General features: G+C 42.9%; 1 protein-coding gene across 2 annotated transcripts in view; it reads left to right on the top strand.

Moving 5' to 3' along the window:
• The window catches only part of cdk13 (cyclin dependent kinase 13), a 148,543-nt gene that overhangs the window by 113,397 nt on the left and 16,001 nt on the right, over nucleotides 1-19,145 (top strand). For both annotated transcript variants that reach the window (XM_059984480.1, XM_059984471.1), the window contains exon 13: nucleotides 12,579-13,043. In XM_059984480.1, coding sequence (XP_059840463.1) covers nucleotides 12,579-13,043 — 465 coding nt within the window. The remainder of the gene's footprint in view (nucleotides 1-12,578; nucleotides 13,044-19,145) is intronic.

Below are 19,145 nucleotides of genomic sequence, written 5' to 3'. Positions count from 1 at the left end.
ATCCTGCTATTTTCTCAATTTGATTTGTTATAAGAATTGTTCCAAATAAGCGGCTGCCCTGATTAACCGGAACCTACTGAATATAGATTAGCTGCACTAACCTCATCAAGAGATTCAGTCCGGTTAGTTGTAATGATTTCTCTTACTGAATCTTCCATATACTGATCTTTTCATCTATTGACCGACCCAATTGTCTGACAGCTTATTATTCTAAAGGTTTTGAAAAGCTCATCCACTGGTAGGACTATGATTCCTAGATTCATGCTTCTCTCTTTGCATCATCTTCAATCTTCTTTTCCTGTATTTGAGCAGAGGTAGAAGATTTTCCCACCTGGACCAGATAACAGTGCCAACAATCTTCCTAGCAACTCTATTTTTATCCTACCCAATTATTATTAAATCTGAGTTTACTGCAGCTGTGGCAAAGTTCCTTTCTAATAGACTTTGATGCAGGGTATTCATGTGTGAGCTCAACTATATTTTCTGCCTACATTAATAGAAATCCGGTTTGGTCCTAAATGAACCCATCAGCACTAACAATCCATTTGTTGTTGGTTTAAGTGCTTTGGTGCAATGGTCAGACACTCCTTGTTCTCTCTCTCTCTCCACCCCAAAAACATGGGCTCTTCAACTCCAACATTCTCCACTTCCTTGGACTATTACTAAAAATTGCCACCACCTCTTGTAAATCAAAAGTTCCCCTCTTTTTCTCTTGCCTTAGAACATAGAACAGTACACAAGACAGAGCATTTTGGCCACAGTGCAGTACAGATCAAGATGCCATTGGCATCACGATTACTGCAGCATTGTGAGGCAAATGTTGTCGTCCTGCTCATCATCCATATCCCTCAATTTCCGTCGTATTCTCATGTCTATCTTGAATTCCACCAAGCTTTGTTTCCAAGATTACCCTGGTAACCAATCCCAGGCACCTAACCATCCTATAGTGTGGTGTTTTTTAAACTTGTCTCTTACACCCCTAAAAATGACCTTAAAAGTATGTCCTCTGATATTTGACATTTCTGTCCTGGGAAATATAGAAAATAGGTGCAGGAGTAGGCCATTTGGCCCTTCGAACCTGCACTGCCATTCAGTATGATCATGGCTGATCATCCAACTCAGAGCCCTGTACCTGCTTTCTCTCCATACCCCCGATCCCTTTAGCCACAAGGGCCATATCTAACTTACTCTTAAATATAGTTAATGAACCAGCCTCAACTGTTTCCTGTAGCAGAGAATTCCACAGATTTACCACTCTCTGTGTGAAGAAGTTTTTCCTCATCTCGGTCCTAAAAGGCTTCCACTTTATCCTTAAACTGTGACCCCTCGTTCGGGACTTCCCCAACATCGGAAACAATCTTCCTGCATGTAGCCTGTCCAATCCCTTTAGAATTTTATACGTTTCAATAAGATACCCCCTCAATCTTCTAAATTCCAGTGAGTATAATCGTAATCGATCCAGTCTTTCTTCATATGAAAGTCCTGCCATCCCAGGAATCAATCTGGTGAACCTCCTTTGTACTCCCTCTATGGCAAGAAAGTCTTTCCTCAGATTAGGGGACCAAAACTGCACACAATACTCTAGGTGCGGTCTCACCAAGGTCTTGTACAACTGCAGTAGAACCTCCCTGCTCCTGTACTCAAATCCTTTTGCTATGAATGCCAACATACCATTTGCCTTTTTCACCGCCTGCTGTACCTGCATGCCCACTTTCAATGACTGGTGTACAATGACACCCAGGTCTTGTTGCACCTCCCCTTTTCCTAATCGGCCACCATTCAGATAATAATCTGTTTTCCTGTTCTTGCAACCAAAGTGGATAACCTCACATTTATCCACATTAAATTTCATCTGCCATGAATTTGTCCACTCACCTAACCTATCCAAGTCACCCTGCATCCTCTTAGCATCCTCTTCACAGCTAACACCGCCACCCAGCTTCAGGTCATCCGCAAACTTGGAGATGCTGCATTTAATTCCCACGTCTAAATCATTAATATATATTGTAAACAACTGGGGTCCCAGCACTGAGCCTTGCGGTGTCCCACTAGTCACTGCCTGCCATCCTGAAAAGGTCCCATTTACTCCCACTCTTTGCTTCCTGTCTGCCAACCAATTCTCTATCCACATTAATAGCATACCCCCAATACCGTGTGCTTTAAGTTTGCACACTAATCTCCTGTGTGGGACCTTGTCAAAAGCCTTTTGAAAATCTAAATATACCACATCCACTGGCTCTCCACTATCCACTCTACTAGTTACATCTTCAAAAAATTCTATAAGATTCGTCAAGACATGATTTTCCTTTCACAAATCCATGCTGACTTGGTCTGATGATTTCACCGCTTTCCAAATGTGCTGTTATCACATCTTTGATAACCGACTCTGGCATTTTCCCCACCACCGAAGTCAGACTAACTGGTCTATAATTTCCCAGTTTCTCTCTCCCTCCTTTTTTTAAAAAGTGGGGTTACATTAACCACCCTCCAATCCTCAGGAACTAATCCAGAATCTAAGGAGTTTTGAAAAATTATCACTAATGCATCCACTATTTCTTGGGCTACTTCCTTAAGCACTCTGGGATACAGACCATCTGGCCCTGGGGATTTATCTGTCTTTAATCCCTTCAATTTACCTAACACCATTTCCCTACTAACATGTATTTCCCTCAGTTCCTCCATTTCACTAGACCGTCGGTCCCTTACTATTTCTGGAAGATTATTTATGTCCTCCTTAGTGAAGACAGAACCAAAGTAGTTATTCAATTGGTCTGCCATGTCTTTGTTCCCTTTGATCAATTCACCTGTTTCTGACTGTAAAGGACCTACATTTGTCTTGACCAATCTTTTTTCTTTTCATGCATCTGTAAAAGCTCTTACAGTCAGTTTTTATGTTCCCTGCCAGCTTTCTCTCATAATCTTTTTTCCCTTTCCTAATTAAGCCCTTTGTCCTCCTCTGCTGGTCTCTGAATTTCTCCCAGTCCTCAGGTGTGCCACTTTTTTTTGTTAATTTATATGTTTCTTCTTTGGACTTGATACTGTCCCTAATTTCCCTTGTCAGCCACGGTGCACTACCTTCCCTGGTTTATTCTTTTGCCAAACTGGGATGAACAATTGTTGTAGTTCATCCATGCGATCTTTAAATGCTTGCCATTGCATATCTACTGTCAACCCTTTAAGTATCATTTGCCAGTCTATCTTAGCTAATTCACGTCTCATACCTTCAAAGTTACCCTTCTTTAAGTTCAGAACCTTTGTTTCTGAATTAACTATGTCACTCTCCATCTTAATGAAGAATTCCACCATATTATGGTCACTTACCCAAGGGGCCTCGCGTGACAAGATGGCTAACTAACCCTTCCTCATTGCTCAATACCCAATCTAGAATGGTCTGCTCTCTAGTTGGTTCCTCGACACGTTGGTTCAGAAAACCATCCCGCATACATTCCAAGAAATCCTCTTCCTCAGCACCCTTACCAATTTGGTTCACCCAATCTATATGTAGATTGAAGTCACCCATTATAACTACTGTTCCTTTATTGCACGCATTTCTAATTTCCTGTTTAATGCCATCCCCAACCTCATTACTACTGTTAGGTGGCCTGTACTCAACTCCCACCAGCGTTTTCTGCCCCTTAGTGTTATGCTGTTCTACCCATATCGATTCCACATCCTCCAGGCTAATGTCCTTCCTTTCTATTGCATTAATCTCCTCTCTAACCAGCAATGCTACCCCACCTCCTTTTCTTTCCCGCCTATCCCTCCTGAATATTGAATATCCCTGGATGTTGAGCTCCCATCCTTGGTCCCCTTGGAGCCATGTCTCTGTGATCCCAACTATATCATATTCATTAATAACTATCTGCACATTCAATTCATCCACCTTGTTATGAATGCTCCTCGCATTGACACACAAAGCCTTCAGGCTTGTTTTTACAACACTCTTAGCCCTTATACAATTATGTTGAAAAGTGGCTCTTTGTGCTTTTTGCCCTGGATTTGCCTGCCTACCACTTTTACTTTTCACCTTACTACTTTTTGCTTCTACCCTCATTTTACACCCCCCTGTCTCTCTGCACTCGTTCCCATCCCCCGCCACATTAGTTTAAAGCCTTCTGAACAGCAGTAGCAAACGCTCCCCCTAGGACATTGGTTCCAGTCCAGCCCAGGTACAGACCATCCTGTTTATACCAGTCCCACCTCCCCCAGAACTGGTTCCAATGCCCCAGAAATTTGAATCCCTCCCCCTTGCACCATTTTTGAAGCCACGTATTCATCTGAAATATCCTCCTATTTCTACTCTGACTAGCACGTGGCACTGGTAGTAATCCAGAGATTATTACCTTTATGGTCCTACTTTTTAGTTTATCTCCTATCTCCCTAAATTCACCTTGTAGGACCTCATCCCGTTTTTTTACCTATATCGTTGGTACCTATGTTTACCATGACCACTGGCTGTTCACCCTCTCATTCCAGAATGTCCTACAGCCACTCAGAGACAACCTTGACCCTTGCACCAGGGAGGCAACATACCATCCTGGAGTCTCGTTTGCGGCCGCAGAAACTCCTATCTATTCCCCTTACAATCGAATCCCCTATCACTCTAGCTCTCCCATTCCTTTTCCTTCCCTCCTGTGCCGCAGAGCCACCCATGGTACAATGAACTCGGCTGCTGCTGCCTTCCCCTGATGAGACATCTTCCCCAACAGTATCCAAAACAGTCTATCTGTTTAGGATATACTGTCAGAACAAGATTCTGACTCTACCTGTCTCTGCTAAATATTTCATTTGATGTTGGAATTGTTAAATTTCCAAGGTATTTCAATTTATATTGGTAATTTAGATGCAGAACTTTGCTATCTGCTTTCCATCATTTGACAAAATATTCTAATTCTTTGCATAATAGCAACTTTATTATTCCTTCATCCAAATGGTCTCTTTGACACCCGCCCCCCAATACTTTTTCTCTTGTTAATATAGAATTGAGCCTTGTTAATATAGAATTGAGAATATTACCACACAGTACAGGCCAACCTTTTAACCTATTCCAAGATCAATAGAACTTTTCCCTTGTACATAACGCTCCATTTTTCTATTCTATCATCTACATGCCCGAGTTTCTTAATATGTCTTTAATTATTTGCCTCTACCATAAATTGAGTGGAAAAGCAAATTGTGTAGTAAATATGAAGAGTCTGCAGAGAGATATAGATGGGTTAAATGAATGGACAGGGGCCTGGCAGATGGAGTACAATGTTGGTAAATGCAAGGTCTTCCACTTTGGAAGGAAAAATGGAAGAGCAGATTATTATTCAAATGGTAAAAAAATTGCAGCTTGTTGCTGTGCAGAGAGACTCGTGAGTGCCTTTGAATGAATCACAAAAGGTTGGTTTACAGGTACAGCAGGCTATCAAGAAGGCAAGTGGAATATTGGCCTTCATTGTTGGAGGGATTGGATTTAAGAGAAGAGAGGTTATGCCGCAACTGTACAGGGTACTGGTGAGGCCACACCTTGGAATACTGTGTGCAATTTGGTTTCCTTACTTGAGGAAGTATATACTGGCTTTGGAGGCAGCGTAGAGGAAGTTCAACAGGTTAATTCCAGAGATGAGGGGGTTAGACCATGAGGAGAGATTGAGCTGCCTGGGACTGTACTTGCTGGAATTCAGAAGAATGACAAGAGATCTCAAAGAAACAAGAAATTATGGAAGGGATAAATAAGATAGAGGCAGGAAAGTTGGTTCCACTGGTAGGTGAGACTAGAACTAGGAGACATTGCCTCAGGATTTGGGGGAGTAAATTTAGGACAGATGATGAGGAATTGCTTTTCCTGGAAACTGGTAAATTTGTGGAATTCACTGCCCAATGAAGCAGTGGAGGCTACCTCAGGAAATATATTTAAGACAAGGTTGGATAGATTTTTGCATAGTAGAGGAATTAAGGGTTATGGGGAAAGGCAGGTAGATAGAGATGAGTCCATGGCCAGATCAGCCATGATCTTAGACAATAGGTGCAGAAGTAGACCATTCGGCCCTTTGAGCCTGCACTGCCATTTTGAGATCATGGCTGATCATCTACTATCAATACCCGGTTCTGGCCTTGTCCCCATATCCCTTGATTCCCCTATCCATAAGATACCTATCTAGCTCTTTCTTGAAAGCATCCAGAGAATTGGCCTCCACTACCTTCCGAGGTAGTGCATTCCAGACCCCCACAAATCTCTGGGAGAAGAAGTTTTTCCTTAACTCTGTCCTAAATGACTTACCCTTTATTCTCAAAACATGCCCTCTGGTACTGGACTCTCCCAGCATCTGGAACATATTTTCTGCCTCTTTCTTGTCCAATCCCTTAATAATCTTATATGTTGCAATCAGATCCCCTCTCAATCTCCTTAATTCCAGCGTGTACAAGCCCAGTCTCTCTAACCTCTCTGCGTAAGACAGTCCTGACATCCCAGGAATTAACCTTGTGAATCTAAGCTGCACTTCCTCTACAGCCAGGATGTCCTTCCTTAACCCTGGAGACCAAAACTGTACACAATACTCCAGGTGTGGCCTCACCAGGGCCCTATACAAATGGAAGAGGATTTCCTTGCTCTTGTACTCAGTTCACTTTGTAATAAAGGCCAACATTCAATTAGCCTTCTTCACTGCCTGCTGCACTTGCTTATTCACCTTCAGTGACTAATGAACAAGGATTCCTAGATCTCTTTGTATTTCTCCCTTACCTAACTTTACACCGTTCAGATAATAATCTGCCTTCCTGTTCTTACTCCCAAATTGGATAACCTCACACTTTCTCACATTAAACGTCATCTGCCAAGTATCTGCCCACTCACCCAGCCTATCCAAGTCACCCTGAGTTCTCCTAACATCCTCATTACATGCCACACTGCCACCCAGCTTAGTATCATCAGCAACATTATTGAATGGCAGAGCAGGCTCAACAGACCAGATGGCCTACTTCTCCTGTTTCTTATGTTCTTATCCCTGGCAGGGCATTCCATGCACCCACTATGATGTTAAACTTGCCTTTGGCATTAAACTAAGATTTCCTTAATTTCACTTTTTTCCCCCTTTTCTGAATGCATTATGTTCAGTGACAGCAAGTACCTAATGTACTTTTTTAAAAACTTGGACTCCTTTATCACAATTGCAAGTAATCATTCACAACCATAGTAACCACTTCATGCATTTGGACTCACTATGAAATGAACTGTTTTCGATAATTCACCTAACTTCACAGTTATACAAGACAGAAACTGGCTTCTTGGCCCACCACCTCAATAATAACTATTAAACATGCATCTGCTCCAATCTCTTGTTATATTTTACTTCACTATCAAATCTCCCAATTCAAGTGTCAGTTAACTCTAGCAGTTTACCTACCAATTAGCATGTTTGGCTGAAACCCTCTGGTTTGCCCCAGTTGTTTAAATCAAGTGATGTCCCTCAGTTTTCAATACTTTTAAATTATATATCTAGATACCTACCACAGCTTTAATTATCCAACATGCGAGGATAATTAGTCCTTTTAGTGTTTAGACATAACGCATGAGGAGTGTTTGGCTATGGACTTGTACTTGCTGGACCAGAAGAATGAGGGGAGAGTCTCACTGAAACCCATCAAATATTGAAACACCTGGATAGAATGGACTTGGAGAGTATTGAACTAGGAGGCATAGCCTCAATAGAAGAACGTTCAGAATAGATGAGAATTTTCTTTATCTAAAGAGTGTTGAGTTTGTTCAATTCATTGCCAGAGATTGCTGTGGAGTCCCAGTCATTGTGTTTATTTATAGCAGCAGTTGACAGGTTCTTGATTAATAAGATCATAAAAAGTTATGAGTGGAAGACAGGAGGAGGAGAGAGAAAACAAATCTGTCAAGATCGAACAGCAGCATAGACCTGATGGACTGAATGGCCTAAATCTGTTTTTTGGTGAGATGTAATTAAATTCATGCTGACACCAATATGTTACCAATGGCAAAGCCTAAACAACTTAATCTCACAAGAAAGTGGCACCGAGGTAACCGAAAGATTGCTTGAAGTCTTAGGATTTCTATTTCCTTTAGGACCTCTGCCATCTTTCTTTCTAGGTCATTAGTTTTAATATGGATAAGGTTTTTGACTCTCCTATGCAATGTACTGCACTATCCTAGGCCCTGCTGGATACTTTTTGTTCTATCCCCAATTACCATTGTGCTAATGCACTTTGTTGCACATTAAGGGTCATCACCTTTGATTAGCTCAGTTGAGTTTGATCACATTATATTCTGTATAGCAGATAGCATTACACTCTACGGTGCCAGCGATCAGGGTTCAATTCTTCCTGCTGTCCATACAGAGTTTGTACTGTTACGTACCCCGTAACTGGGTGTCTGACCAGCAGAGAAAGAAGAATCCGTTGGAGTCTGATGTTACCAAACTAAAGGTGTTTATTAGTAAACTACACAATACAATATCAAAAATACAAATATACATATAAAACAAGTTAGCAGTAATAAACCTAAAAGTGTAGGAATAATAATAATCAACAAGCTCTATTGGTGTCTAGGGGTAAATGAATTGTCATAGGAAAGTATAGAGTTCAGTTCATAAATGCTGAGGTGGTTATGGTTGTTGTATTGAAATCGTTGGGGAGAGAGAGAGAGCGAGCGAGCGAGATTGTAACAGCAACAGTTACGGCAGGCAAACCTTTTTGTGGCTTTCTTAATCCGTCGTGTCGTTGTGGTCATTCAGTTATGACCCCTCTGGTCTTCAGCTAGACCGTTCTTCTGTGGTGGACTCGTCACTCTGGCATGAGTGGACCGATTTCCTGGTTCGGTCTTCGAAGCCCCCACCTTTCTGTGGGTTCCCAACACTCAGTCAATGTCCACTGGTGTGTCTGAAGGGTGTCTCTCCAAACCTGTCTTTTTATCCCCATTCACGGGGTCTCAGCTATCCATCAACTCTGAATGACCGTGTCCATCAAATCAGGCCACTCCTGCTATCTCCTGAGGAATGTTAACGAGCAAAGTAAAGTCCTTGTAGTGGAAGGTAAATAATCCAGGAAGAGTCATAATACAGTAAATCAACAGTCTCTCTCCCCCTCTTATCTGTAGCAAATGTTCTTGCCTGGGCTTTATCTCTCTCTCTCTCTCTCTCTCTCTCTCTCTCACAGCAGCATAGCAATAGCAATAGTTTGTAGTTCTCAGGAGGGGGGTTGGGAATGGTTAACTCTGCACCCCATTGACAATCAGGTCTGATCATCACTCATAACACCCCCATCCTTCTGGGAATTTTCACCAGAGTGAAAATTAACTAATAAAGCATATTACTGAATTACAGAGTTTAACAAAATACAGAAGTGGTCTTAACTACAAGAATAATACAGATACACTTTCAAATTAACATCTAGATAAACAATCAGCAATTACATTGTCACTCCCCTTTACATGTTGTATTTTAAAATCGAATTCCTGTAACAACAGACTCCAACTTAATAACCTCCTATTTTTATTTTTCATGTTAGCCAAGAATACCAAAGGGTTGTGATCAGTATAAACAATTAATGGTCTCTGTGCTGCACAGATGTAGACCTCAAAATGCTGAATTGCCAAGATAAGTGCCAACAATTCTTTCTCCACAGTGGAGTAATTTCTCTGATGCATATCGAACTTTCGAGAGAAATACGCCACTGGGTGTTCCACTCGATCCCCTGCTTTCTGCAATAGGACTGCCCCTGCAGCCTCATCACTTGCATCAGTCGCCAGGGAGAAAGGTTTCAAGAGATCAGGTGCTTTTAACACAGGGTGGTGCCACAATATGGTTTTCAACTTCTCAAAAGCTTCCTGACAAGGACTGCTCCACTCAATTTTTTCTTCCTTCTGCAGGAGCTTTGTATGCAGGAGGGCAGTGTCCACAAAGTTCTTACAAAATTTTTGATAATACCCCACCATGTCCAAAAATCTTCTCAATGCCCTCTTATTTGTTGGGACAGGAACCTCGGAAATGGCCTGTACTTTAGCCTGCACAGGAGCCAATTGCCCCTGTCCTCCACATACCTCAGATACGTGATCGTGGTGTGGCCAAACTCACTCTTTGCGAGGTTCACTGTGAGGTGGGCTGCAGACATTCGTTTAAACAGTTACTCCCCAGCTTCAATGCGCTCATCCCAAGTGTCACTTCAAATTACTACATCTTCTATGTAAGCCTTTGTGTTTGTTAACCCTTTAATCACAGCGTCAATCATTCTCTGATATGTCCCCGGAGCGTTTTTCATTCCAAATGGCAACACATTGTATTCATAAAACCCTGATGGTGTGACAAAGGCTGAAATTTCTCGAGCCCTGTCAGTCAAAGGAACACACCAGTATCTCTTTAGCAGGTCAATCTTATTGATGTATCTCACTTTACCCACTTTATCAATACAATCATCCACCCTGGGGATAGGGTAAGTATCTGATTGTGTGATGGCATTGACCTTTCTGTCATCTGTACTGAATCTTGTACTACTGTCCGGCTTCGGTACAACCATGCATGGAGATGCCCATGCAGAGGAAGATTCACGAATAATACCAGCAGCTAGCATATGCTCAATTTCTTTTTCCACTAGCTTGCTCTTTTCCAAATTCATCCGATAAGGGGATTGTTTAATCGGCTGGGCTGAGGTAACAATAACATCATGGTCTGTTACTTGGCACCTCCTAGGAACATCTGGGCATAAATCTGCATGCCGGTTAATTAGCTGTGTCAGCTGCTCTCTTTGTTCGGGCTCCAAGTGACTGACTTTATCAGCAAAGTTGGCCAAAATAACAGAGTTCTCTAGTCTGGTGGGTACTATGCTTATCTTTTCAAAACGCTCGGACCCCTCCTTACCAATCCTTTCTGCCTCATCGGTCTTCGCGACAGCACCAACCACCGTGGGGGTCGCATTATGATAACCCTTTAGCATGTTAACGTGAGCCAACCAGCTCGGCTTTCGTCTATCAGGAGTTTCAATGGCATAATTCAGAGAGTCTATTTTCTTAACCACTTTATATGGCCCTTGAAACTTCGCCTGTGGGGGGTTGGTAACTACAGGGACAGGACCAAAACCTTATCGCCCACTTGAAATTCTTGTTCTCGGGCTCGTTTATCATACCAGTGTTTCATTTTAGTCTGGGAGTCTTTAAGATTTTGCTTTGCAAACTCGCAAACTTTATGGGGCCTTTCATGGAACCTCAAAACATAGTCAATCACATTGACTTGCACATTTGGACTAGACCATTTTTCTTTGAGTAAGGTTAAAGGTCCTCTGGGCCTGTGACCAAAAACGAGCTCAAATGGACTGAACCCCAGAGATTCCTGAACCGTGTCCCTCACTGCAAATAACAGAAGTGGTAATACATCATCCCAGTCATGAGTGTTTTCCTGACAGTAAATTTTAATCATAGATCAGCACACATCATGGTCATGACATACTGCCGCCCGCTTGCAGATCTTGGCAAAATCCATGATTATTCAGGAAAAAGGCCCCCCAAAGGCGGGTATGGGTCTGAGGGGTGCCTTAGGGATAACCTGATTTGGCTTTCCTACCACCTGACAAGTATGGCACCTTTTACAATAGTCAACAATATCCTTCCTCGTATTTGGCCAATAAAAATCTTTCATAACACTATCTACTGTCTTCCTTACTCCCAAGTGTCCACCTAGAGGTCGCTTGTGAGCCAAGTTCAAAATTTCATCCCGATAATTCTTCGGAACCACCACCGGTGTACCACCGCCCAGTCCTCATTGACTGGCACCATGCTCGGCCTCCACTTCCTCATTAACACTCCCTCCTTCAGATAGTATCCCCCGGTTCCTTATCAATCTCTACCTCAGAAAGAGCTGATTCTTTCAATGCCACAAACTCCTCATCAGGACTCTGTTCCTTTATAAAATCCCTCCTTGCTAATGATAGATCACTCATAACAGTACATTCTCCCTGTGTCTGTGGGTTTCCTCTGGGTGCTCCAGTTTCCTCCCATATTCCAAAGGTGAATGAGTTTTAATCAGTGAATAAGTTGACACTGAAAGCAAGGCAGCTCTTGCAGGCTGCCCAGGCACATCCTCATACTATTGATCGTTGACACAAGCAACGCACTTCACTGTATGTTTCAATATACATGTGACAAATAAAGCTAATCTCTCTGTATAACTCTTGCCTCTTCATCATTATTAAATCACTTAATGAACTTAGTGTCGGAGTTCATTTCCATTTCCAACTGTAAGGAGTTTGTGCATCCTCCCCATGAATGCATAGGTTGCCTCCCAGTGCTTCAGCTTCCTCCCACATTCCAAAGTCATACCAGTTAGTGGGTTAATTGGTCATTGTAATTTGTCCCGTGCTTCGGCTAGGGTTAAAAAGGTGGGTGCTGGGTGGTGTGGGCCTGTTCCCATCTGTATTTCTGAATAAATAAATTTATTTGCATTCACAATATTTTAAAGTTGTCATGATTGATCATATATGCTTGAAGTATTCGAAGATTTATAAAATATGTGCAAAGCTTTTAATTTTAAAGATATTCTTGTATTTTATTTACTGATCTTTAAAGAAGGTGTATTTTTCTGCAGAGAATAAAGGTACTGGACAGCCGCTAAACCAGAATGACCTGGCCATCCTTGTGAACCTGTTGAGATCCAAGAACAGTCTTAGCCTGGCACATCTTGCTCAAGCATTGAATATTAAAGTGAATCCTGAGACTCAGCAGCAGCTCAGCGCAGTGAACCTTCCAGCCGGGGTCCTGGCAGCAGCTGCTAAGCAACAGCAAGAAGTCGAGAAGCCACCAGTGGTAACGCCATCTGTGCCGCCTCAACCCCCACCGCCAGCTACGCAGCCACCCCAAAAAAGTGAGCTTGATTCCACTCAGACCGCCATTCAGAGTGCACTGGCCGTTTTATTAACCCAGCTGATTAAGACACCTCAGCCAAAGGAAAAGGAAGTTGTTGCTGAGGCGGAGAGCACAGCTTCTGAAGTTGAGATGCCAGCGGAACCCCCAGAACCCCCAGATCCTCCTGAACCCATGCCTGCCGGACCTGGTACGTTAACTTGCACTCACTTTCACCTTGCATTTACTTTAACACTTAGACCATAAGACATACAGACATAATTATGCTACTCAGCCCATCGAGTCTGCTCTCCATTTCATCATGGCTGGTCTATTTTCCCTCTCAACCCCACTCTCCCTCCTCCTACTTGTAATCTTCGTCGCTCTGACTAACCAAGACCCTTTCAACCTCTGTTTTAAATATACTTAATGACTTGCCCTCCACAGCAATGCTAGCAATGAGTTCAACAGATTCACCACCCTCTGGCTAAAGAAATTTATTATTACCTCTGTTCAAAATGGATGTTCCTCTATTCTGAGGCAGTACCTTCTGGTCTACTGCTTTGTTGAGCACCTCCACTCCATCCGTCAATAGCAGAACTTCCCAGTGGCCAAACATTTTAAATCCCATTCCCATTTCCATTCGGATATGTCAATCATGGCCTCTTCTCGTGAAATGATGAGGTCACTCTTGGAGAAGGAGCAACAACTTGTATTCTATCTGGGTAGCCTCCAACATGGTGGCATGAGTATTGGTTTCTCTTATCGTTAACAAAAATAAAATATCCTCCTCCCCACTCTGGTCTTTGGCCTCTTCTCATCTGTCTATCACCTCCCCTAGCTCTACACCACCTTTGCTTTCTCCTATGGTCCACTCTTCTCTATCAGTTCTTTCCTTTCCAGCCCTTTACCTTTTTTTACCCACTTGACTTCAACTATCCTAGCTGTCCTTCTTACCCTCTCCCCAACTTTTTATTCTGGCGTCTTTCCCCTTTCCAGTCCTGAGGAAGGATCTCGGCTTGAAACGTCAATTATTTATATGTTTCTATGAATGCTGCTTGACGTGTTGAGTTCCTCCAGCATTTTGTATGTGTTCCTCTTCTGCAGACCCTCTGCAGGTTTCTACAGTTCTATAGACTCTGTTCCCTTCTCCCAATTAAATACAGATGCAAGAACAAACCATTTAAGATCTCCTGTTTTTTTGGCTCCATGTATAGAATATTGCTCTGATCTTCCAGAGGACCAGTTTTGTCCTTTTGCTCTTAGTATACCTGGAGGAGCCCTTGTCTGCTCAAATAACTTCAAGCTTTCTTTCAACTCTACTGATTTGGTACTTCCTGCCTATACCTGCTATGCACCTCTTTTTTTTCTTAACAAGACCCTCAGTATCTTTCAAAAACCGAGGCTTCCTAAACGTTATGCTTGCCTTTTATTCCGACAGGAACATCCAAACTCTACACTCAAATTTGTACTTTTGAAGGCCTCCCTCTTAGCAAGTACACCTGCCAGAAATCAACCTGTCCCAATCTACACTTGCCAGTTCCTTTTTGATACCAAGAAAATTGGCCTTTCTCTAATTTAGAATCTCAACGTGTGGCCCAGACCTATTCTTTTCCATAATTATCTTGAAACTAATGACATTATGATCACTGGATATAAAGTGTTTCCCTTTTGTCACTTGCCCTGTTTCATTCGTTTTAGGATATCTAGTATTGCACTCTCTGTAGTTAGGACTTCTATATGCTGTTTAAGGAAATTTTCCGGAACCCATTTGATAAACCCTTTCCCATCTAGTCTTTTTACAGTATGGGAGTCCCAGTCAATACGTGGAAGTTAAAATCACCTATTATCACAACTTTATTTCAGGCAACATTGTGTAATCTCTTTACAAATTTGCTCTCCTAAATCCTGTGAACTGTTTGGTTGTTCCATTAACATGATCATCCCTTTCTTATTTGTCAGTTCCACCCATAGAGCCTTAATAGATGAATTTTCTAGTCTGTCCTGTCTAAGCACTGCTGTGCCCTGACAGTAATCCTCCCCTCCCCACCCCTCTTACTCTTATCATGTTTTAAACAACAGAACCCTGGAATATTGTGCTGCCAGACTTGTCCCTACTGTAACCAAGTCTCACGAATGGCTACAATATGTGCTGATCCATTGCTCTGAACTCATCTGCTTTCTGCTTTACTACAATACTCCTTGCTTTGGAAAATACACAACTTGGAATATTAGTCCCACCATGCTCAACTTTTCAATTCCTGACTTAGGCTTAATAACATCTTTCTCCACAACCCCTCCACTATCTGCTCTGGCGTGCATTGCCCTGCAACTCTAGTTTAAACATTTTCTCCGCCTGTGCAGCACCAGCAAACCTTCTCGCAAGGATATTAAACCCCCTCAACTTCAGGTGCATACCATCTCTTCTGAATAGGTCCCAGCTTCCCTGGAAGAGAGCCCAATGATCCAAAATTCAGAAGCCCTCCCTCTTGCACCAACTCCTTAGCCACATGTTAAACTGGGCGATCTTCCTAATTCTGACCTCGATAACATGTGGCACAGGTAGCAATCCTAGATCACAACCCTGGAGGTCCTGTCCTTTTCCTTAGCACCTAACTTCCTGAGCTTGCTTTGCAGGATCTCATTACTGTTCCTATCTATGTCATTGGTACCAAAATGGACCATGACCTATCTGCTCACCCTCCCACTTGAGAATGCTGTGGACAAGATCTGAGATGTTCCTGGCCCAGACATCTGGGAGCCAACAGATCATCAAATCCACAAATCCACTGAACCTCCTTTCTGTTTCCCTAACTAATGAATCCCCTATCACTACAGCTCGCCTCTTTTCACTCCTTCCTTTCTGAGCTGCAGAGACCTGACTGCTGTGACTTTCATCCCTACCCTTTCCCCTTCCTGATGGTCAACCAATTACCTATGTCCTGCACCTTCCTGTATGTACTGCCTATCAACCCCCCCCCCCCCCCAAATAATCTGGAGTTTATCCAGTTCCAGCTCCAACTATTTAACACAGAGTGTAGGAGCTGCAGCTGGATGCATTTCTTGCAGGTGTAATTGTCAGGGATACTGGGGGTCTCCCTGCCTTCCCATATCCTGCAAGAGCATTCTTCCACCCTGCCTGACATTCCCACTGCTCTAACTGCAATAAGAGGTTCCTTCCCCCACCTCTGCCCACAGAAAGACTTCTGGTTCCCTCCCACATCAATCTCTGTATGTAATAGCCACTTAACTTATCACATCACATCTCTGGCATGCAGCAGTGGGCTATTACTACAAAGAAGAGTAGGCCTCACCCAAGATTAGGATCAAACTCAGGCAGTGGTGCTAATCATCGAGTCATTATGTCCTTACAGATTAACTCTGTTCTTGATAATTTGCATATGTGGACTTCCAGGACAGTCGGTTATTACCATTTTGTTTTAGTTTTGGGAAATAGTACATGAGGAATTTTGGTTACATAATGGAGACCTGGATGTCTGTCCATGTGTGTGGATGGGAGGGAGGGGGAAAAAGGGGATATTTTGCTGTTGTTCTTGTTGCTAGTTGTGTTATTGTGAATATTGCGAACATGCTATGTTGACACCAAAATGTGTGATGACATTTGGTTAACACAAATGATGCATTTCATTTTTTGCTTCAATGTAGACAATAGACAATAGGTGCAGAAGTAGACCATTCGGCCCCTCGAGTCTGCACCGCCATTCTGAGATCATGGCTGATCATTCACTATCAATACCCAGTCCCTGCCTTGTCCCCATATCCCTTGATTCCCCTATCCATCAGATATCTATCCAACTCCTTCTTGAAAGCATCCAGAGAATTGGCCTCCACCGTCTTCCGAGGCAGTGCATTCCACACCTCCACAACTCTCTGGGAGAAGAAGCTCTTCCTCAACTCTGTTTTAAATAACTGACCTCTTATTCTCAATCCATGCCCTCTGGTACTGGACTCTCCCAACATCTGGAACATATTTCCTGCCTCAATCCTATCAAATCCTTTAATTATCTTAAACGTTTCAATCAGATCCCCTCTCAATCTCCTCAATTCTAGCGTGTACAAGCCCAATCTCTCCAATCTCTCTGAGTAAGACAGCCCTGCCATCCCAGGAATCAACCTAGTGAATCTACGCTGCACTTCCTCAATTGCCAGAATGTCCTTCCTTAAACCTGGAGACCAAAACTGTACACAATATTCCAGGTGTGGTCTCACCAGGGCCCTGTACAAATGCAAAAGAACATCCTTGCTCTTGTATTCAATCCCCCTTGTAACAAAGGCCAACATTCCATTTGCCCTCTTCACTGCCTGTTGCACTTGCTCATTCACCTTCATTGACTGGTGAACTAGTACTCCTAGGTCTCTTTGCATTTCTCCCTTACCTAACTCTACACCGTTCAGACAATACTCTGCCCTCTTGTTCCAGCTTCCAAAGTGGATAACTTCACATTTATTCACATTGAATGACATCTGCCAAGTATCTGCCCACTCACTCAGCCTATCCAAGTCTCCCTGTATTCTCCTAAAGTCCTCTTCGCATGTCACACTGCCACCCAGTTTAGTATCGTCAGCAAACTTGCTGATATAGTTTTCAATGCCCTCATCTAAATCATTGACATAAATCGTAAAGAGCTGTGGTCCCAATACAGAGCCCTGTGGTACCCCACTAGTCACCTCCAGCCAGTCTGAGAAACACCCATTCACTGCTACCCTTTGCTTTCTATCTGCCAACCAGTTTTCTATCCATGTTGAAACCCTGCCCCCAATGCCATGAGCTCTGATTTTACTCACCAATCTCCTATGTGGCACCTTATCGAATGCCTTCTGAAAATCTAGGTACACAACATCTACTGGCTTACCCTCGTCTAACATCCTTGTTACACCCTCAAAAAACTCCAACAGATTAGTCAAGCATGATTTGCCCTTGGTAAATCCATGCTGGCTCGGCCTAATCCTATTTCTGCCATCTAGATGTGCCACTATTTCGTCCTTAATAATGGACTCAAGCATCTTCCCCACGACTGACGTTAGGCTAACAGGGCGATAGTTCTCCGTTTTCTCCTTCCCTCCCTTCTTGAAAAGTGGGACAACATTAGCCACTCTCCAATCTTCAGGAACTGATCCTGAATCTAAGGAACATTGGAAAATGATTACCAATGCATCCGCAATTTCCTGAGCCACCTCTTTTAGAACCCTCGGATGCAGACCATCGGGACCCGGGGATTTATTAGCCTTCAGTCCTACCAGTCTACTCATCACAGTTTCTTTCCTAATGTCAATCTGTCTCAATTCCTCTGATATCTTATGACCCTGGCCCATCCATACATCTGGGAGATTGCTTGTGTCCTCCCTGGTGAAGACAGATCTAAAGTATGCATTAAATTCTGTTGCCATTTCCCTGTTTCCCATAACAATTTCTCCCAATTCATTCTTCAAGGGGCCAACATTGTTCTTAACTATCTTCTTTCTCTTCACATAGCTAAAAAAGCTTTTGCTATCCCCTTTTATATTCCTGGCTAGACTGAGCTCATACCTGATTTTTTCTCTCCGTATTGCTTTTTTAGTTAAGATCTGCTGTTCCTTAAAACTTTCCCAATCATCTGTATTCCCACTCATCTTCGCCCTGTCATACTTCTTTTTCTTTAATGCTATACAATCTCTGACTTCCTTTGTCAACCACTGTGGCCCCTTCCCCCTCTTTGAATCCTTCCTTCTCATTGGAATGAACTGCATTTGCATCTTTTGTATTATGCCCAAGAATATCTGCCACTGCTGATCCACTGTCTTTCCTGCCAGGGCATCCACCCATTTAACTTTGGCCAGCTCTTCCCTCATGGCTCCGTAGTCTCCTTTATTTAATTGCAACACTGACACCTCTGATCTGCCCTTATCCCTCTCAAATTGTAGATAAAAACTTATCATGTTATGATCACTACTTCCTAATGGCTCCTTTACTTCAAGATCACTTATCAATTCCTGTGCATTACACATCACCAAGTCCAAAATAGCCTCGTTCCTGGTTGGCTCAAGCACAAGCTGTTCCAAAAATACATCCCTTAGACACTCCACAAACTCCCTATCCTGGGGTCCAGCACCTACCTGATTCTCCCAGTCCACCTGCATGTTGAAATCTCCCATAACGACTGCATTACCTTTAGCACATGCCAATGTTAACTCCCTAATCAACTTGTACCCAATATCCACGCTACTGTTTGGGGGCCTGTACACAACACCCATTATGGTCTTTTTACCCTTACTGTTCCTCAGCTCAATCCACACAGACTCTACTTCCCCTGTT

The sequence above is a fragment of the Hypanus sabinus genome, chromosome 1 (assembly GCF_030144855.1).
Source record: "Hypanus sabinus isolate sHypSab1 chromosome 1, sHypSab1.hap1, whole genome shotgun sequence".
Lineage (NCBI taxonomy): Eukaryota > Metazoa > Chordata > Chondrichthyes > Myliobatiformes > Dasyatidae > Hypanus > Hypanus sabinus.
The sequence above is the reverse complement of the archived record's forward strand: the minus strand, read 5'-3'. Positions and strand labels throughout refer to the sequence as shown.